The sequence below is a fragment of the Pieris napi genome, chromosome Z, assembly GCF_905475465.1.
Source record: "Pieris napi chromosome Z, ilPieNapi1.2, whole genome shotgun sequence".
Taxonomy (NCBI): Eukaryota; Metazoa; Arthropoda; class Insecta; order Lepidoptera; family Pieridae; genus Pieris; species Pieris napi.
The window spans coordinates 10,880,010-10,903,688 of NC_062259.1; the positions used below are offsets into that span (position 1 = coordinate 10,880,010).

At 33.1% G+C, this 23,679-nt stretch overlaps 1 protein-coding gene across 3 annotated transcripts in view; it reads left to right on the plus strand.

Annotated features, from left to right (window-relative positions):
- LOC125062715 (homeobox protein caupolican) overlaps positions 1-23,679 on the plus strand; it is a 45,926-nt gene that overhangs the window by 15,041 nt on the left and 7,206 nt on the right. For all 3 annotated transcript variants that reach the window (XM_047668799.1, XM_047668802.1, XM_047668800.1), the window contains exon 3: positions 7,592-7,701. In XM_047668799.1, coding sequence (XP_047524755.1) covers positions 7,592-7,701 — 110 coding nt within the window. The remainder of the gene's footprint in view (positions 1-7,591; positions 7,702-23,679) is intronic.

Here is a 23,679-nt window from a genome sequence, read left to right on the forward strand (position 1 = left end):
AGTCTCCTCCAAAGGGAACAAAATCAAAGTTGGAGGAAGGCTAATACTTGAGCGGTTTACTACTTAAAATTAAATAAAACAACTTAAAATTAGCGGCAACCAAATTTGGGTAACACTTAAGAAATTAAAATTAATAGAGTAGTTTTAGTTGGGCTTACCTAATGCGACGTAAGCACGTGCTAGCTCATAAAATGTAGCGAAAGAATATTTTCGTTTGACCTACATCCGCGAGTATTAATCATTATTCACGTCAATCAGTGTTTTAAGTCTTTTAGATAATTATTACTTGCTCCCAATGGATATAATTAAATTATAATAAACATTCGTGTTGACTTTCCTCAACTCTGTTCGGTAATAATAATAATAATGCCGTTTTTTTTTCAATCTTTACAAATGTTTAATATACAGTTTGGATTTGTTATAAATATACATATGTAATTTGTTATTCTTACTTCCTTTAATACCATTGATGGTACCCCTTCACGGGTAAGGGATTCCTCGTGCTTTTTCCAAATATCTCTATCCATGGCTTTCTTTCTTCATTTGCTTCCTGCTAACTCTCTATATGGTTTTACGGTACTACGGTGTTACTTTTCTTTTCGGTAATACGTCTACAAAACTAAAATTTTATATTTTGATCGCGATTTTGTTTTATACGAAACCATTACTAAAAATGAACTTAATCATAGAGACCCTTAATTAAAAACATATTTAAACTGTCATATCTTTTAACACACATAAGTTAATCTACGATTACGTACTAAATTCATAACAGCAGAGTTAATATGAGACATTCGTTTGTTTTTCAAAATACGTTATAGACTGTTAATCCAGCTTCAACTTCAACGAATAGTGTCAGTTAGAAGGAGACGGCAGGCGTACGTCTTCATAGAAGAAACTTCGGCAATGGTTTGTTCAAATCACCAAGCCATTTAGATGCATTTAAAATTAAAATAGTCATGATATTCGCCATCCTTTCAAAGGATTGAACTATAAGAAGACTGTTCAAAACAATTGACGACTTACGTATAAAATCGTCAACACAGACGTTATAAAGATAAAAAATATTATTTTCATATTTAGTATAGATAAATTTGCTAATTATGTGTAATTAAATGCTTAAGTTATTTATGCAATTAATAATTAGTGATTTGTGATGAAGCTTTAATGTTTTTATATTTATAATCAGGCATACCCTTTATATATAAATACGTAGTTGTTTGAAAAAATCATAGTTATTAAACGCCTGGTGATCAGATTTTTACGGAACAAATAGTTAGAAGTAAGCACTAATATGTTGAATTCGTAAATATTGTTTAAGTTTCATGTGTAATAAAGATATAAAAGTAATAAAATATCCATCCTCATTAATTTTGACTTCGTATAAATTCAAAGCATACAAATAAACGTCAAAAAAATAAATTATGAACGTGTTGACACGTTGTACTTCAATGATTCCTATCATGCAAATGATCGCCTAATGAACTAAATCTATTTAATTATAATTACAAAACACAAACCTCAATACAACAGGTGCCATTTTGACCTTAAAAGCATGTTACATTTTTTTCTATGAATGATACGATACAAAAAAACATGTTTTAAAACCGCTTCACACATATTTAATGTTTGGCGCATGTAAGTGTTAGATTTTAAATTATTAACATTTTGACGGTTATTATTAACCATTTATTTTTAGTTACTCTTAGTTGTTAGTCGGATCAAAAACAATTCGGTGTAACATAAGAAATTATCGTAGATAAATACGCCGATATATTTCTTTACGCTTTTTTTTCTTTTTTTCCAACTTTTTACATTTCTTTCACTTTAACAGTCTCACAGCCGTACTCAGAGTCCTCGGTCCTTCAGTAACGGGTTTACCAATTGGGAGCTTAATATCACTCTGCTGTATAGTTACTCAAATCAGTATTTAGTTTGTAGTTGATGCGCCGTGTTAATGAAATTATAACAAAAGACAATTAAAAGACTCGGCGTTTAGCAATTTATTATAATGCCAGGTTTTTGTAGTCTGTTTAGGCAGACTAAAAGAAAGGAGAAGCGTGTGGTTGTGGTTTTTTATGTAAGATATAGTATTGGTGTTTGAAGATGTAGTTTTGTTCTCACACCTTTTATATGAATCATCCCTGTATACATAAAACTACGAAGACACAGATCGTAAAAACATTCAAAACAAGTTATCGACACGTTTTAGCACTATCTAGCCAGTATCACTAGGAAATCAGACATTGTATAATATTAAAAAGGCGGACAAGAGATTTTTATCATTTAAAAGCAATGTCGTTTTAAACAAGTCGTAAAGGGATATTAATCGCCAATACAAAGTTTAAATTTAAAGGCTTGTGAAAAGATATTTTTGCGATAAATTAAATTTTTAAGTACTAACGTCTAATTAAGAGAATAAGTCTTTGTTTTTTCGAGTACTAAAAAATCGAGTACTTTAATAAGCATAAGTTTATGTTATTAAATTTTATAAGTAGGTACTCGAACTCCGATGGAGTGAACGCCACCTAACTCTTCCGTCTGTCTCTTACCTTCGCCACAATTTACCAATAATTCCCCGCTATCTCTTTTATTTCTTCCCAGGTTTCCCGTGGGCGTCCTCTCTTTTTTCTTTCCAATTACGGGTATTTTTGACCCATAACAAATGCGGGTTTGAAATGACTAAATAAACTGGGAAGCTCTAAATGTCGACTTAATATCACCCATAGTTTTGCGCGACTTAGTAGAAAGATTTCTTCATATCTTTGAATTCCCGTTTCATATCGTATTTTACAAACTTTTATATCCTTAATATTTAAAAAAAAATAACTGATTTAAGGTTAGTAAAGGACATTCTTAAGCGATGTAACATAAGCTTTTTTAATTCCTTCCTAAATATACCCTTAGGGTAACATTCTGGGCCACGTCTCAGCGCAAACTAAGTCTTTGGGAGACTTAGTTTTTCAACATGCATTGACGAAATGAAGAGGTCCTATCTCTTAGTTCTCAGATCCATAATCTTATTTGTATCTCGTTTTCATACAATGATTGAACAGCTCTTGAAACTAGACCTGAGGATTCGCAATTCGTCTTATGTCATGCTTCGGCCTTTAAAACTACAAAATTCTCCAATTATTACCAAGAACAAGACCTGGCTGTATGGACTAAAGTCCTTGGCCTATTAGGGATAAATTAATATCATCATCAACTAGACCTGAGTTTGATTACGTCAAATTTTTTTGACATAAGTCAAAGTTAGCCAAATCTCGTCTCCTTCGCCCTAATCACCAACTGATAATGCCTTGAGGGGTAAAATGTAATCTTAATCACACAGTAGCCCGTAATAGACACATTGAGTATTCCAATATATTATCGAGTCACATGTCTAAAGGGATTAAACCTTTTGCCTCCATAAAAAGCATTATAATAATTAGGATCCGATGTCAAAATAGTCTCGGTAAGAAACTTTGTGACCATCCTTCATCGCGTTAAGTAGATTCAACAATACCCATCCAGATATAAGGAATACTTATAAATTAGAACCATAATCCGATGATGCATATTCGTGTGTCACAAAAAGTTTTCTACCTCCTTTGGGCTTAATATCTTAATGCCGAGAGATTCCAAACCGTAGTGTTAACGGAAATATCGTGTAATAATTGTTTCATTAATTTATGTATGGGGACTTAAGGGGGCAGATATATTTATATTAGCAATATTTTTTTCGTAATTTACATATAATCAAATTGTTACAATTATTTAAAGAAAGGTTAGCCCTATAAGAATCTGTATATAAAACATTTAGTGATAAACAATTCAACAGTACCTAATAGTAGCAACTCACATTATTTAAATTTTGCGTTAATAACAAAAAATAGTATGGATTTTATATTGTTACAAAAGTAAAAAATTACTTGAAACAAATTTCAAAAAATGTTGGTTAAATATTCAACGTCTATTTAAATATAAAAACGACTAGTGGCAAATACGAATGGATGAGGAATCCATTGATAATACCCGAAGTAGTAAAACTTGGAGGTGTTAAAAGGTAAACGTGAGATGATTTAATCATTCACGATGCGATCATTTATCATATCTGGCGAAAGTGTTAAGTTGGGGCGATCAATATTTTTTTCCATTCTCACATTTTATTTCTACGGCTTTTTATAACCTTGATTTGTAACGCATTCACGCACGGAGTCCAAAAAGTATGGAGACGATCTACCGATAACAAAATAACAAAGGTTTATTAATAATTTTAAATAAAATATAATTATTTTAAAGTAGGTACATTGCCTTAGTTGTTTTTTTAATTGTAAATTTTTACCCCCAGGTTTTCAACGCTTGACCTTATTTACCTAAACACCATTTATTTGCCACCAATTCGGCTAGGACCAGCCAGTTCGTTGAACTTCTCTTTATAAAAATATATTTATATATTTTTTAATATATATTGAAAAATATGTAAGTACAAAGAAATTGACGGTAATAGGACCAGGGGATTAACATATATTACTGATTTTATATGATTAAACATTTATATAGCATTATTAAAATCTAACACTTGACACATAGTAAAACTTGAATATTATTGTGTAATTACGTATTAACGAAAACGACTGCGTATATCGCAAGTGAACGTATCGAATAAAATTAAACCTTGCTGCGTTGACTAAAGGTCCTTTTTATAGATTCCCAATTCCGTATTATATGTAATGGCCGATTTACATTATCTTAGTGTTTAGGAGAGTGCTTTAGGATAGTACTTTAGTTGAAACATGTAAACGCTACTTGCTTTAGTAAACGCTACGCTAAAGAACTTGCCTTTCAAGTTGTACTAAAGCACTCTCCTAAACACTAAGATAATGTAAATCGGCCTTTATGCTAATTAAAACTATAATTTTAAAAGTTAAGGTTCCAAATTAATTAACAAGATTTCATTGAACAGTTAAACTCAATGATTCGTGCACTAGTTAGCAACTCACGAGTTTAAAATTATATAAATTCCTAATATGTTATATCAATACAGAGTAATTTATTTGAATATATAAATAGGTAAGAAATTCTAGCCTTTATGGCTACCTACCTACATAAATTATAAAAATAGTTTTTCGCAAACTATTAATATTTCTGTGTTAGAAAACTTTGTTAACCTCAACCAAAGTGCAAATTCTAAATTAAAAAATGACTTCGTAACTTTCAAATAATGGTTACTCACCCCGCTTGCGTGTGATTAATACAATTCATCGGATTATAAGCTTGTTCGACCCTCTGTAATACATCAATGAAATAATTTGATGTCACATTCCTAATCGCTTATATAAAGAATTCACGAGTTTCACTCAATTTATTGGTAGCATTACAACACAAGTTATAGAAGAAAGTTGTATTAAATGCTTTCAGTCGCACTTTATCTATTATATATCAATTTAGTTTAATTTTTTTGACGGAAATGATATCTAAAACTTATTAACACATTTTTGGTCCATACTTTTGAGCAATTGCTTGTATTTATCCTGGTGTCAAGTGCGTCACTTTCACTAAGATTTTAAGAATTTTTGATTTATTTCAACCGTGTTGCTTGGACGTCCACAAATTGAAGGGTTAGGTTATACACATAATATAATTATAAATAAGAGCAGTGTTGGCCTAGTGGCTTCAGCGTGCGACTCTCATACCTGAGGTCGTTGGTTCGATCCCCGGCTGTGCACCAATGGACGTCTTTCTTTGTGCGCATTTAACATTTGCTCGAACGGTAAAGGAAAACATCGTGAGGAAACCGACATGTCTTAGACCCAAAAAGTCGACGGCGTATGTCAGGCACTGAAGGCTAATCACCTCCTTGCCTATTAGATTTTAAAAATGATTATGAAACAGATTCAGACATCCAAGACCTAAAAGAGTTTGTACGTCACTGATTTATTTATTTTATTTAATATAATAATAGATAATACTTACAACACTGTTTGCTATACTGAATTAATACGTAATAGGCATCTTCGCTTACATGTCCAAAAGAGAGCAGTGTTAGTTTAAGTATAGTGGTAAATAAGATTGTCATAACCAATCAACAATACGAGCAAATATACCCGATAAATCAAACTAACTGCAGATTCGCGTCAAGCGAGCCCCGATTATTTAACAGAAAGAAGAATTATTCCAAAGTGGTTGAACTAACAAAGAACAGCGTATGGATTACGCTGTCGTACTTGAGTAAAATTTATTATCGGATTTTCGATTCGGCCACCAATGAAGTTGTTGAACAACAAAATCTTTTGATAGATTTATCCCGGCTGACCGCATTGAGAGATTCGGTCTTATTTTTAATGTCACTATAAATTTTGGACCCCTTTGTAGTATAATATGTTGCCAAAAATTAATACAGATTCCAAATATCAAATCAACTAATAGATAAATCGGCTAAATCTATGATATTGCTAATTAATTATTTGTGTCTGGGTCAAATTGTGTCAAAATGTTAATCAAAACAGATCAAGATTTGATCTTTATAATTCTAGATCTCTGTTTAAAATACTCCTGGCTGCGTTTTATTATTCATAATTTAAAAAAAATGTTAGGACGTTTATTATGAAATAAAAGATACAGGTATCACTCGGGATATCACAGGATGTGTTATATTTATTGTTATAAAAAACAATACAATATGTACGCATTTTTTGAAGCCGCTTAAAATCCGCAAACAATAGTAGTATTCACTGCAAGCTAAATTAAAAATAAAAATATACATACCAAAAGATAGTTTCCACTATATGTATCACAACTTTGTGACCAAGGATAAGATTTAAAGACAGTGCAAAATCAGAAAGTCTTCACTCATACACTAACATACACATACGCTAAGCTGTCCAAATAGGATTCCTTAAATTACTATCGCAAGCTTTAACGTGTTGTAAACGATGCGTAACTAAAGAGTCATCAAAGGGTCACGACCTACCAACGAACGAGGGACATTTGTCTAAACCAAAATGATTGATGCCGTATCTTTAACCATTAAATAATATTAGTTAAGAAACGAAACGATCGATCAAAAATCAATTTGATAGTCCATTTTGGTAATGGATTTACGCTTCTGTGTAGGAAAGGAATTTAATAGGCGCTCAGTAGAGAGGTGCGCACGCGCAGGTAAAACTACTGTGCTATCTATATATGGTTATTTTAAACCTTCGTAAAGTTTTGATATTTTGATAATATTAAAGTTAATTAATTAGGTTTTTGGGATAGTTTTATTCAATTTCATTAAAAACAGATTAGAGTCATAAACGCACGTTTGTATTAATTGTATGGGTTTAAATATTTTTTAAAAAGCGTTTTAATAAACATAGCACTTAATTCAATTTTAATCAAACAACACGAACTTATTCATCGTTCATAATCTAAGCCGTTACTGTATTACTAATTCGTATCTAAATATCAAATTCTGTTTTAGCTGTAATTAAAAACCATTTATTTTTAATTAAATTTAATTAGTTATAAATACAAATATGTTTAAGCTTCAAACCAAATACTGCGTGTTAAAATATAGCCACCAATTGTAAGTTAAACATATTTATAATGTAATTATACTCAACAGGCTGCGGGAATTGAGCTGAAAGAAAACTTGGCAGCCAGTGCCGCGAGTTGGCCCTACCCTACTGTATATCATCCTTACGATGCCGCATTCGCTGGATATCCTTTTAATGGGTAAGTCTTGAATTGAACTTATTATAAAGGAAACTTAAAACTTATATACCATAGGTTCTTACATATGAAACTGGCGTTATGTCCTACTGGCCACTTTGACTCTTCATTTGTTTTTCGAAAATCATGATTTATCGAGACATTTATGTGCACTTTTTGCTCCAATGGGTATTTCTATTAATACGGTACGGTGAAGATAAATATGGTAAGCCGGCAAGCAAAAATCATTGTGAGACCTTACCTTTGAAAACCACGATAAATCAAACAGACACATAACAATTCGGAAATTTGTTAAAAAATCCTCGATTCACGTTTAAACCTGAGCTGTTCATCGAAAATAGCCTCCAATATTACCTCGATGTCCGATCGTCTGATCGATTAAAGCACTTTTACGGCACCTCCACAATGCACCATTCAAGGTATTTCTGAAACAATTCGATTTACTTCAAAGAGCGTACTAATTTTCGTGTGCCCTTTTTCACTGTCTAGTGTCTATGTTAAAGTTGTTTCATTTTCTCCATTCTTTATGTCTAAGTAGTATTCGTTCGGATTAATACCTGCAGCTGAGTTTCATCATCGGACGTCAAGGCGCAATACCAAATTCCACCCGTATCACCTCGACGTCCGCCGTTCCACAACTGAGCGATTTTCAATGCAGTTTTTACTGCGCACCACCACTATGTGGAACCAGCTGCCCACTTAAGTATTTCCGAACCAATTCGACTTAGGGTCCTTGAAGAAAAGAGCGTACCAATTCTTTAAAACCTCCGGCAACGCACTCGCGAGCCCTTGGAGAGTGTCCACGGGCGGCGGTAACACTTAACATCAGATGAGCCTCCTGTCCGTTTGTCCCCTGTTCTATTGAAAAACAAAAATAAGTACTTTTGCACTTCTTCCACACCTTATGTAACTATGTGTCCTTACACTGGGGGCCTCATTATTATTTTAATTGTAATTCTTGCAATAATTAAAAAAAACTGAAAGGCAAAGCATTGTATGTACCGACGTTGTAACGATGATATCACAACAACAGCCTCCTGCTACTCAAAAAACATCGTATAATCTGTAAAAGTTAATATCTGTGTGATAAAGATATTATGCTGTTTTTCACGATTTCCATTTTTGCTTTAAGCCGTATTCCAATACGTGTCAGTTACAGGCTTAGTTTTTGGACTGACTCACTTATCCGTCCAAATCTAAAGAGGAAAACTAGATCTGACACCGGCGTGATGAATAATTTCCTTTCATTGAAAAATTCTTCCGTTTTTGAACGAATAAAATCTCAAAATAGTCCGGATATAGTTGTATAAGGTACTAATTCGTCTAACTTCATTTTAAAAAAAATGTAGCTTTAAAATATTTTCATTCAGACATGCATTTATGTATAGAGATTATTATATACCTTAGTTCTAATTGTAAAAACGCTTTATCATTTTGTTTCAACCGTACACAAAACGGGAAATTCCAATACATTATGTAAAGATTTAATTATTTATTGATGTTACAGCTCCTATGACTACAATTGCGCCGTTGAGATTGTACCCGAATATAAACTAAACAGGCTCCGAATAATGCCTATCAAGTATAACCGATTGGAGCCGCTTATCTAAAATTCATTTCCCAATTCACGCCGAGGGCGGTGTTTAGAGCTGGCATAATTAATTTTTAACTAACTGGACGCTGCGCCTTCGGACTTCACACTCAAATGCACGTGAAATTCCAAAAAGAGCAATTCCCTACAGTCTTTGACGGCATTTTCGAATTTTTAGTTCCTCTCCATCTGCGAGCATTACTGTAACGGTTGTGATTTTCGTATTTTGTACCGATATTTATCTATGATAGCGGTGACTTGTAAAGATTATATACATGAGTTTATGTGATATGAGTGTGTTAGATATCTGTTTGTCGGCAAGTTACATCGAACATGGCGCCTTATCACGGAGCGCACTTTAAATCGATTTTCATAAACGATGTGGAGGCAATTATTTCATTTGTAATTAGTAATTCAATTGATATGATAGGCCGTTTGTCGGTAGCGGGCTAGCCGATGACAATCATGGCTGATAAAGCTATATATAAAATTAAGTTTATGTATATACTTGTTAAAATTAGGTATGAAATTTTAAATATTCTTATAGTTTCTGCTTTTATGTCTGTGGTATTGTGTGTTCGTAAGGAATAACGTCAAAAGTAACAATTCTTTCACCGACAGAAACCTTAATTATTCCAAAATAACCTAGGCTTGCAAAATATTAAAAAACAAAGTCGTGTAGGCGGGATGTTAGTGTATATATACGGAAGCTATTTCAGTATTTATAAAACAAAAACAGTACAATGATAATAGTGGGTAAATTTAGGGCGTTTTTATAAAAATCGAATAACAATATTATTTATATTAATTACCTTATTAACTTATCAGCCCAAGAGGCGTGATCCACATGTATCGTGATATTAAACTAAGATCTTGATTCGATATTTTGGACATAATTTATGTTTTAGTACTATCAAAATTACTGAACACAGATTGCAGCTACTAGAACATGTGTGATATCAAAAAAATCATATTTTTATCAATAAAACAGTCAATCATTGTGTGTGTTATACAGATAGGCGAAAATAATAATCAATATCCATTGCGTTTTACGTACCGAAGAGCCATTAAATAACCCGTGGCGACATTTTATATATACTAAAAATTTTGATCAATTTAAACACGAAGTAATTTTGGCCATGATATTCCTCATATCTAGTATTAAGTACGACCGTTCCCTATGTATGACCTTAATTATAATACAGAATTGTACAATATGCAAATTAACAATATATCGCAAATATTATCGCGGCCATTGGTCATGCTTTGGACTTGTTGTCCAACAAGTTATAATTGAGTACGACATACTAACTTTATTTCTTGTTATTTCATACTTTACATTCTATAGCTTCAAGGTCTATGCATTGTGAATATGTGGAATTCAAGAATCCATACAATTTATTTTACACCATCAAACTCTTCAGCAACTAGACAATTTCAACAATGCTGATAAAAGACAAAAATAAAATGTATGAATTTATACATACTAAATCAGTGTACGTACTCATTCGTCACTTTCTGGGAAATTATGTTTACGCTATAATTAACGAAAAGTTTTAAATGGGAACTTATAATCACTTTATTAAGTATTTTTATGCTTCGATATTAAAATTATTATTTTTTTGGTTTGCGCCACGTGAACGTGAACACGGTTATTCTTGACTCTGGATAACTCTTATGATAAAAATCTATTGACCTTGTAAGTTTTCAAATTTCACAACATGACAGCCTGATTCTGCTTTAGTCAAACGTACATTCTTTCTTATAACAAATAAGTCTTTAAATACTAAATAAAACAATTGTATAAAATGAAAAAAAATACAATATATGAACATTAAATTGATTAATAATTAATCTTAGCGCCTCTAACGTGAACTTTTTGCTCCCTTTAATTATAAGTCAGGAATTCAAGTAGAGTTTATTTTTTCCTAAAACCCACCCAGCCGAGACCGTGTTGTTATAATTAGCAATTTATATCAATTTTAAGTGTGTAACATGATTTTTCTATTACGGAGCGGTCATTAATATGTGTCGGCAGAACAGTCGTGTTTGTTTTAATGAAATTCGAAGTTGGGTGAAAGAATATTAATGGCTAGCAATAGTTTGTCAACTTCGGCACATTTCCACCCACATCGAATTGTTAATTACAATTACCCTACTCTTTAGCTACGAGATGTTGTATTTGGTTTAAAAAAATTATAAAAGAAGACTTGAAATAACTGAGTAATAGCACTGTTTAACTATAATACTCTTTCATCTCTTTCTTTTGAGTTGTACTTACACTTGTGTGGAAAATAAAAATTATTACTTTAGTTAAAATACAAATGAATTAATTTTATATAACACTTTTACGTAATTTATTTGTTTTCTTGTGAACTTACTTGATTTGTTTAAGTAACCGTTAATGAACTCTGAGTATGGGTAATAAACGTTAAATTATTTCTAGTGAGCGTATAAACGCGTGGGCGAAACATGATTTATATGTTTTTAATTGCGTTGCAACGTGAGTTCAACGAAGTAAGATGTTATGTACATAACACTTTACACTAAAATAACTGCCCTTTTTACAAAAATACACTATGCATTATTACTCAGAATAATATAATATTATAAACATGTTTTAATAAAACACACAAAGACATAAGTTTTCAAAATAAATAATAACGTAGTCCAACACAACAATTTTTTTTTCAGAAGTCAAACTTACTGTGTTGGAAAAGTGTCAATAGATTCATAATAATTAACTATTTTCCAAATAAACAACATTATTTATTAAATGACACTTATAAAGTAAGCACGATAATACCAATGGGTATAATTAATTAAACAAATAGATAATTTAATAATTAATATAATATTGAACTTAATTGTTGATATTTAATTTATGTATCTGAGGCGTAAATGCAAATCATTTTAATTGTTCCTTTAAGGCGTTAAGTAACGATATATATTAAGACTAAGCGCGAACTTCTGTATGTCAGTAAATTTTTGACGTACCGTCCGCCTTTAACACTTGTTTCTTAATATCACCCAAATCCAAAGCAAGCGCAGGTGTCATAACTCCGCTCAGCTGTAAAGAGTTCCGACATTACCATTCAAATAGTACAAGTACATTCTCGCCCTTGTATATAAAATTATGTTCTAGACGAATGAATCCGCACAACATTTTTATTGAAGGCTTTCGTCGTTGAGCTGTTGACTAACTGTAATATAAATTAACAGTAAATATATGTCTATTTAGGCAGTTAAATAAATCAATGGCACTACAACCTTTTTGAGGTCTGGGCCTCATAATTCTGTATCTGTTAAATACCATTTGGTAATCTAATAGGCAAGAAGGTGATCAGTCTTCAGTGCCTGACGCAGGCCGTTAACTTTTTGGGTCTAAGGCAATGACAATGTTTTCCGTCACCGTTCGAGCGAATGTTAAATGCGCACAAAAAAGTAAATCCATTGGTGCACAGGCGGGGATCAAACCTGCGACCTCAGGGATGAGAGTCGCATGCTGAAGCCACTAGGCCAACACTGCTCTTTTATTTAGGCAGTTATTAACTCAACTCAACTCAACTCAAAATATCTTTATTCAAGTGGGTAACCAAGTACACTTTTGAATCGTCAAGTTAAATTAATCGTAAATTTACATTTACTACCAGTTCGCAAGTCAAGGGCGTAGAGCGGGTAAGAGGAACTGGCAAGAAACTTTCCGCCACTCTTTTCAATCGCCAAGTATTGTCATACAAATTGTTTGAACTGGAGCAATTCAATCCCAAGGATTAGGATCATTTAAGTAGTCCTCAAATTTATAAAAAGCTTTGTTGATTAATTTTCGTTTAACGAGGGCTTTGAATTTATTTAGTGATAATACTCTAATTTCGCTTGGGAGTTTGTTGTAAAAACGAATACAATTTCCATATAAGGAGTGATTTATCTTTTGGAGCCTGGTTGGTCGTACACTCAAATTAGTTCTATTTCGCGTATTATACTGGTGAAAGTCACCATTTGTTTTAAAATCGTTTATATTTTTTTGGACATACAACAAGGCTTCAAGAATATATTGGCCAGATAGTGTCATAATATTTAATTCCTTAAACTTATTCCGTACCGACTCCCTTGGAGAAACACAACAAATACCCCGAACAGCCCGCTTCTGCAGCACAAATATGGATTGAACCTCTGCAGCAGCACCCCACAGTAGAATACCGTACGACATAACGCTGTGAAAGTAGCTATGATAAACAATTTTTGCCGTGTCCTTATCAGTAAACTGTCGGATTTTCTTTACTGCGTATGCTGCAGAGCTCAGCCTATTCGAAAGAGTATCTATGTGTGGGCCCCATTGGAGTTTACTATCTATTAATTTACGTAGACACATTATAAAGAAGGTTATTAGTGTGACCAGTACACATATAACCCCACTTTTCCTCTATTACATGGTGCACAACTGATGGTAGGGTTTCAAGTCTTCTAGTCCTTTCGTTATTCTTTCTCTACGACAAGGAATTAAAAATTAAATAAGGCGATCAGACCTCAACGCAGGTGTGACCTTATCTAACACCTTTAAACCTTTTATTATTGTATAATTAGTTTTTTATTAATCTAATAACCGACTATTCAATTTTATGATTAAATAATTTAAAAGCGCTTTTATATTGTGTTAGGTATTTATATGTATTTATTCTTTATAGTAGTGTTGCGTTGGAAGGCTTTAGCGTGTGACTCTAATTACAGGGGTCGTGGTTTCAATCCACGGCTGTGTGCTCTCGCTAGTACGGTGAAATATCGTGAGGAAAAATTATGACGATTGACGAAACAGATACAAAAGTATGAGCCCCAGACCTAAAAAGTTGTAGAGCCACGGGTTTTCATATAATAGTTGTACTCTTAACCGTTACCACTTAATTTATATAGCCTATCTAATATTACACATTCTTCTTTTCATTGGTTATCATCATCATTTCATCATCTTTTGTCATTGGTTATTTTACTTTGCCTATCAATCTTAAATACACACTATTTATTAAATTGTATAAATATACTTTTTTTTTTTAATAAACGTACGCCTACAGCTTACTGAAATTATATATAACAAAAAAACAATTATACCAAAGATGGAATACATAATATAGGTTCAAACATTTACGAAGGAAGGAAAACATTTATAAAAAGATACATTAATTTAGTTTAACTAAATTGATATGTAAATGTGTGTGTAAGTCAGGGTATGTACGTGGGAGTGTGTGTGTATGGTGTGCTCATGATGCAAGTTATATAGCATATCCCGCGATAGCTTAAACAAGTCATGTCTTAATCATAGTAACAATAATAATATCAATTACTATAATAATATTGATAAAAAGAAAATGAAAATAAATTTAGATGTGGTCTATGTGGCAGTGTACCTTTAACGCTGGCAGCATTACCTCGCCGTAATGCATATACGTACATATTCGTTCCCCCCCACCCCCCAGCTCTGGGGTCGCCATCTACCAACTTAAATCTTTAATAAAACTGTTCCGTAAAATAGTTTTTGAAAATCGAGTTTTAAGTTTAAGTGTTTTTATTGGCTAACCTTAACCTGTCATTAGGTAAGAGAGAAATGTCAATATTATGTCAGTATCGTAAATAAAATGCGGTAATTGTCACAAAAACAACATACCTAATGTGCAGAACACCTGCTCTTGCAAAATGTATGAACAAATTAACGACTTAACTGTTTCGCGATACCGTATAGAAAATAGTCTATATTGATTAGAGAGAAGTGTTCCAATCGAGACTTGTGACTAACAAAATGTGAAGAAGAGAATAAAGCCGGCATCGAACTTGCGAGCCACCTGGCAATGTACTCACATTGGACACTCCATGGGCAGCAGTATCAATTAACATCAAGTGAGCCGTCGCCGCTTGCCTCCTATTATTAAAAAAATTTAATTGAATAATAAATATATGATTTTTTCTATATTAAATTGAATATATTTTTATTTATTTATTCACACTTCGTTGCAATAAAAATAAAAGAAACACAAATAACACAATACATAAAAATTATAAGGGATGCAATGGGCGGCCGTATCGCTAATAAGCGATCTCTTCCAGGCAACCCTTGTAAGAGAAAAACAAAAAAAAAAGAAACATGATGAGTGCGAGAAGTGCACAACCTAACGTTATATTAAAAAAAAATATAGAACCTTAAATAATACAAAAAAAATATTAATAACAAACTAAAAACTTAAAAGCTAACTTACATTTTTAGATATATTTGGCGTTAGTGTTCCATTACAATGCCAAATCTCATATCAGTTAAGGGAATATAAAGTATTTTTTGCTGACTGTTGTAATATTTTTTTAATCTAAAGTGGTTATAATTTAATGTAAAAGTTGATTGGATACGGAACCAATTTAAAACGAAGCTCGCGCGTACTTGGCAACTTTTTCAATACACTTGTAAAGCCAGTTTCCATAATCCATGTAATTACATTTTGCGTACTTAATGGGTGATCAAGCAACATATAATCATTGTAAATAGTTCTTCGAACAATTAGCCGTTTAGCAAGATCTGTTAATGCAACTACAGTTTTACAACCAAACTACTATAAATTAAATATTAGCATACACACACTCACATATACACCAATATTTTGTATTCTTTTTTTAAAACAAAAAAAAACGTTTTAAATCGCATACATAAAACCGCTTGAAGAGATTACCAACTTCCCACTGAACTATTTCCGAACTTATTCAACTTGGGGTCCTTCAGGAAAAGAGCGTACCAATTGTTAAAAAGCCGGCTACATACTCGCGGCATTAAGAGAGTTCATGGGCAGCGATATCACTTAACATCAGATGAGCCTCGTGCCCGAATGCCCCCAGTTCTTTAAAAAAAATACGAATGATAATACATTAAAATTTTCTATTGTATATAACCGACGAGAACCACTCTCTAGAAATAAAAGTCATTAAAATGTAAACTTATTACTAATAGGTACAAGGCACTGAAATAAGATATACGTTTGTTCATTTACTCCGCATCAAAATATACATTGTTACCGTTAAATTACAAATGTTACCGGTAATTAAATCGATGTAGTCCAAAGTTAAGGTCAACGATTGTCATTGTATAATAATGTTTCCTAAATTATATATTCTAATTAAATGCATATATAGCACGCTAATGTCCAAGCATGTTCTTGGAGCCGCCGAAATATTCGAATGGATTCATTCTACAGATTACGTTCAGAATTCTTTATCTCGTAAACCTTCTTTAAATGCTTGAGGAGAGTGTTCAGTTGTTCGGACTAATACCTGCAGCTGAGTTTCATTATCGGACGTCAAGGCAGAATACAAAATACCGTCCGTATCACCTCGACGTCCGTCGTTCAACAACTAAGCGTTTTTAAGGCAGTTTTTGCCTCGCACCACCACTATGTGGAACCAGCTGCCCACTGAAGTATTTCCGAACCAATTCGAATTAGGGTCCTTCAAGAAAACAGCGTACCAATTCTTGAAAGGCCAATGTAAACGTCTATGGGCGGCGATGTCACAACATCAGATGAGCCTCCTTTCCGTTTGCCTCCTATTACATAAAAAACCGACATAAAGGCCAACCAGTCTAACCACTGGCAGGCCAGAAAGCTCCCAGTAGCTAAGGTTGACTCAGTTGGAATAACTTTGTTAGCGTTTCAGCACGTTTATACTATTTGGAACCGCAGATTACAACGTCAAACTACTAATCGTTGAACGCTATTCAATCAATTAAACCTTGATCATCACCATCTCAAATCTACGATCAGCTAACGACATACCGGCTACATAGGCAAATGTCATCCACGTTTCTGGACTTAAAATACCTAGTGAAGTCAATTATGATTTGTAGAGAGCAAGAAAACGAAACCTCCAGAGCTTTTACTCATGTAAGCTGTCTTCTAAGACATACCAATCATTGTATTTATATTACTTAAGACAAATTTAAACATACACCTAGAAGTGGCTGGTTGGTAATATTTTAATTACTGCCAATGTTACGCTCTATTACTTAAGACCGTTTTACCATTCTAAACATTACCTTATCAACACCATATTAATTAGACATCCGATAGAGGAATATGCGCAAACTCCACACTGGACTCCGTCTTGAGTTTTTTTGTATAGAATGTATCTACTAGTCATCACTATAACTGTGTATGGTGAGTTATATAAAGTAACGCTGACTAGATTTGCCGGTAATATGTACTGTAAATAAGCCCGTGATGCTTATATGTGACTATTTTCTGTATGTATAGAGGCATGCTTTTATATGCCAGGGCAGAATAGAACCGAAATAGTCTCGACAAGCTGGTAATGGTAGGGAGGAGTAATGGCAGGAGAAGTTGGGTTCGATCGCCTACCCGTTGCTCTGACCAAATTAAGACAATTACGGATCTCAAAATCTCTAATGCACTGTGACAAGTTGAATATAGAGTGGTGTGGAGACAGCAAGTCGACGTATCAGTTAAGGCTTTTAAGCCTTAATAGATTATAGTGTGTGTATGTAGGGTAGTGTGGACTCAATGGTGTAGTGGAACAATGTCGGATTTGAAAAACCCCAAAATCCACTTTTTATCATAGGTATTTGGATACTACATTGATTAAATATTATGGCTACATTAAAAAAATCCATGTGTTTTAAATTTCAAATTAATCAGTCGGTAAACTGACGGATTTGATAGAAACATGTGATTTTACTAGGAATCTGTGTGATTTAATGTTATTATTTTTATTTTGTTTCAAAACAAACCCTTTTGTTTGCTTGTATGCCAATTTTCATAATAACAGAAAATGAATTAAAATAGTTATGACAAAAACTAACCTGATTATATTATTTTGAAATGGCTGCCCTGTAAAGTTTACTATTTGTCAGATCCGTCACTATTCTACGACTGTGACGATTTATTCCGTCTATATACCTATTGAAACTTCAAAAGATTTTCAATGAAGGAAAACCTATCGTTCCGGACAATCCTATGTGAAAGTGTTACATATTGCATATGAAATTTTTCTCTCTATTGTATAATAATTCTCCCTTGCGGTACAGTCGCGCCGAACGCCATAAACAGCTACCACCCGTTAGCTTCTTGTAGTGCGTGATCAGTGTACAAAGTGTAATACACTTCCGCTCTTCAGCGGCATAATTACAAACGGAAAATTCAACTTACGCGACAATCCAGACGAATTTCGTCGAAGAACAACTAAAAATTATCTATTTAGTGTACATGGGAATATCGACTCAATACCGTTGGACCAAAGGTGAGTTTCGGTGAAAGCTCGCGCTAGAGAATAGAGTCAGGATGCGACGCACGTATCAATCTATTTGGCCTCCGCCCGATATCGTGCACACAAAGTAATCATTACTCATTCCGAAGTTTATTTACGACAGGAAGAAATTGCGATTGTTTTCTCTTAATGGTTATAACTTCCCAATACGCGCGATTGTTTGCAGAAATAATTAAATAATCTTTTAGTTGCGTTTTAATGAGAGCGATTGCTAATTCGTCGATTGATTTGCTTTTTTGGTTTCATTCATGTATGTTCATTTGGAAGTTAAATTTGTTAAATTAAATTAGCAGTTCTTTATATAGAAATGTTTCTCTTGTAATAGAATAAAAGATAGGTACGTGATAGTGTAATTGACGTTTTGGATTATAAATTGTTTTCTTGTGAAATTTTAGGCGTTTTTGTAACGCGGTAAGGTTAGTTATATTTATATATTATGTATAATAGGTGTATTCTACATGATTTATAAACACCCTTAATAATATCATGTAGAATATAGAATACACCTATTGTAATAGAAAATACAATTTAATTGTGTGGTGAAAATTACCATATAAAAAAGTTTGGTACGATAGTATAAAAATACTCCTGGCTTAGTTATTGTAAACCAAACATTATTATAGTTGTAGACTACTTTTTTATGTTACACAATACCCCCAAGATGCTCTTTCATGTTATATTATGTTAATAATATCGATTTGAATTAAACTGTATCCTATGTACTGTTAGAAACATAGCATAAAATAAAAAAAACTTACCAAACAATTAAAATAGCCATATTTTTGAAAAACATCAGAATTAAAACTAATTAAGCGTTATTACAAATTTACAATTAAATTTGATTCTCATGAAACATGTTTTTAATTTTTGTTACAAATTATAACCACCGAACCACTCAACATAATATAAAATGATTTACATAGCTTAAAGTAACGTAAAAAGCATTTTCATATTTCGAATACGGAAATAGTTTCCGTCACTTTAATCATACCGCGTGTATCTAGAAATCAAGCAATTACATAATGTGTCATTTAGATCACAGTACGTGGTCAAGTTGCTCACGTAGTCTCACGTTTTGTGTGGCCGGCGGACATGACATCACCTCTGGCCAACAACACACCGGTCTTATGGTCACCGTCCACAATGATAATGAAATTTATGAACTTTCTAGAATTATAATTTAAATTAAGTTCCACTAATTATTGAATAGTAATCATAACAAACAAATATACAGTATTTACAATTCTTTATTAACATAGTAGTAATCAAAATTATGAAAAATTAGTAATAAGAAAATTAAAACGAATTTAAAAAGTTTGGTCCTTGTTGCAGAGTACATTTAACGCTGGCAGCATTTCCTCGCTGTATTGCGATACTTATTCGTTGAGCGAGAAAAGCACCAGTCCCACTAATTTAGTTCATCAATTAAGAAAATCTATCTATCTATAATTTAGAAGACATTATTCTGTTGTGCTATTAAAACGTATTGTATGTTTGTTAATTCATCTACACTTGTCACGGGTAACTTTAACCTCCTTATAGATATTATCGAAATTTTATTCTGATTTCTAAGGACTTTTATTTGGGCTTCCGATTTCTGCCGTTGTTTCATTTATAATCTATAGATCTACGATCATGTTGTTTAAGACACTCGCAATGTCTTTCACCGACTATAGAAGACAAAATTGGTGCAACGGGATACAAACGAGGACGGAAAAATCAAAGATACACATACGTAAAAGAACAAAACTAGACAAAATACATCAACTACTTCCATACAATCATAGTGCAAACGTAATGGGCAGCCCTAAACGTCCCCAGTTAGAGAATACGTGTACAGACAGCGATTTACAGCTCAAACTGCCAGTCCTCCTGTGTATTACCGAAGTATGGAACAATAAAGAGTGCGCGTTATAGCATATCAATGAAGACAGTCGTACTCGTATGCAGTGAGCGCGCGCGTGCCATTAGTAAACCACAACCAGCTTGAAGTAATCGACCGGCTAATTTCATTCTAGACGCATTGCTCGCTTCCTCTTCCCTTTTTCCTATCGGTCAGCGGCTTGAATAGGATTCGTCACCACTTTTAGATTTATAGTAAGTAGCAAGCAAGGTTATTAAGGCAGTTTTCGCCTCGCACTATGTGGAACCAGCAGTCCACTGAAGTATTTCGGAACCAATGCGACTTACGGCCCATCAAGAAAAGAGCGTACCAATTCATATAAAGTCGGGAACGCTCTCGCCCATTTGTCCCATGTTATATAAAAAACGACTCTCGTGTTTGTACACGGCTGTGTACCAATGTATCTTTTCCAAACGGCGTCTTAGTAGGAATCAGTCATCCAACTTAATCCAGCCTGTAAGCCATACGGTATACCGGTGTGATTACATGGGCATGTGCTCGACCGCATGTCTGTTGTGTATGCGCAGGGCTCGGTATATAAGAGCACTCTTCAGCTAATTTTGTTATATCTTGTGGCGGTCGCTTGCATAGGTTCAAAGACCTGCATAGTTCTATCGCCATACACGTCTTTATCCAGATATACCTCTAGTACGTCAAATGAAATAGAAGTCATCACCTAGAATAAGTGTCTTATTAAGTATTGATATTAGTCTTAGACTCAAATATAGCCTGTGGTACAGAAGATAGATAAAATAATTATATTTAAACAAGAAAATCAGATACAGAAATCTTCACCAACACCAAAGTTTATCTACTGTTGAGTCAATGTTGTAAATAATTAAATTAAATAATAAAATAAAATATAAATATATACGTATAGAATCCCTGCTTATAACCACGGAATGTTCAGTTAAAACTGTTCGAACCTAGAAACATTATACTAAGGGCAATGATTTCAAAAAAGTAAACCTAAAAATATTAAATATTTGTAAAAGTATATTTAGTTTATGATTTAAGTATATTACTTAAAACAGTTCTAGCCATAAATATACCGGCATTTTCTAAAGGCGTTTACTATAGAAGGAACACATATTGTATTGCACATACAACATATTCATATGGTAAAGAGACTCTATGTATAGAACAATGCACTTTACAGGTAATCTAATCCCTATATGTCGAGCACGGCTCTGTAAACATATGTAGTATGCTTGCATGTGGTCCCGTGTACATAATACCTTCGTTGTTCTGACAAACTACGAATTAGTACACGACATTCGTATTCTATAGATACACCTTACTTGAATAGATTCCTAGTATGACATACCAGCGTTTTATCTAACTGCACAAACTTTATATTATTAGCTAGAACGCTGAGATAAGGATAATTTGCAGTTGAGCTGTAAAAACTGTATCGAGAGAAACAATATTTTGTCCATACAACCATATAGTTAGTTGGCTAAGATTAATCTCTGAAATATTATTATGACCTATATCTTCAATAACAAATATTTTTAGTAATGTAAGAGATACCTAATTTCGTTACCCAAGAAGACCATTTCCCAAATTGACCAAAATGAGTATATTTAATGAGGTCATCTAAATAGGAATAGAGATAATAGATTAAATAACTAATTGATTTAACTTCGGCCACTTTGACCGACTTACCTAAATATAATGATATTATTTTGAACCGACTTCTGTCACTTGGTCTTATAGCGGCGGGGTCAAACAACAATTATTTTGAGATGTATTTTTAAGAAGTAAATTTCTTACGACGTCAATATTTCGATCTATTCATGGAAGTGAAAATTCTCATCTATATATGGAATTTATGCGCGATTACCTAAAGCACTAAAGCTTGAACACTGTTCGCTATTTAAAATATTTGAAATATCGAACAGTATTCAAGCTTTAGTACCAACTTATCTAAATATAATGATATTATTTTGATCCGAATTCTGTCAATAGATCTTATAACGGCGGGGTCAAACAACAATTTGGAGATGTATTTTTAAAAGGTAATTTTTTGACGACGTCAATTTTTCAATCTATTCATGGAAGTGAAAATTCTCATCTATATATGGAATTTATGCGCGATACCCAAAGCACTAAAGCTTGAACACTGTTCGATATTTAAAATATTTAAAATTCGACACACAGTGACAAGTATATCATAGCTTAATTTATGTATAACCGATTATTGTAATGACAAACCTTTTATTCATTATATAGCTCAAGGTCGCAATGTTATCACAAGACGCTACAAAATACTACACAAAATTAATTCCTATTATCAAACTAATAAAAACTTGCACAACGATAGTTACAAATATTATTGCGAAACTGGCCTCCCAAGTTCATAAAATTGAATGTTCTCTGTATAACATGTGAGTAATAAACTGTGACCTAAGATAAGTGAGCCGCGGGCGCGACACTTAATTTTCGAGTCTACATACACGTCTTGTGAGGTCTTGAACAATACAGTCTACAGAGAACTAAGACGGAACTGCACGTTGTCTTCAACGCAATCTTGGCATTACAGTAAGATGCTTAAGGGGCACTACGTATGAATACATGGGGGTTGAACTAGATCCCTAATATGTTTCATTAATCCTTTATTTTGCAACAAAACGGTTTAGATTATGCCATTATTTATAGAGGTTAGTGCTATTTTATAAAATAGTCTAAACAGACCTGAGTGATCTTGGTTAATTGTTTATTAATTAATTTGTTAACTAGGTAAAAGTGATAAATCCATGTGATTCGTAATTCGGGCTTTAATTATTATTTAGTCAAGGGGAACCCCTTTTCTTTTACACGTACAAAGATTTGCTATGTAAAAAAAGCTAATGTAAAGGTGGGAACTGACCAAAGTTACGATGTGTAATGTAGCATTCGCATCGAGCGTATAACGCATCGAGCATGTTACGCTGTGTATTAAAATCGGCGTAACATGCTCGTCAAACGTCTGTGCTCCGCTTTCGCCGCCAGTGTTCACGAGATGGCCGACAGTGAGGAATCGTTGGTATCTTTGATTCTACTTAATTATTGTTTCATCCAAATTAAGAAGAAGAAAATACGTTACTGGAGATCAAACTTATTTAAAAATAGAGGCGTATGTGGTGGTTTGTCATTGATAGCAACTTTGAAAAACCAAATGATTACTGGACAGTATAAA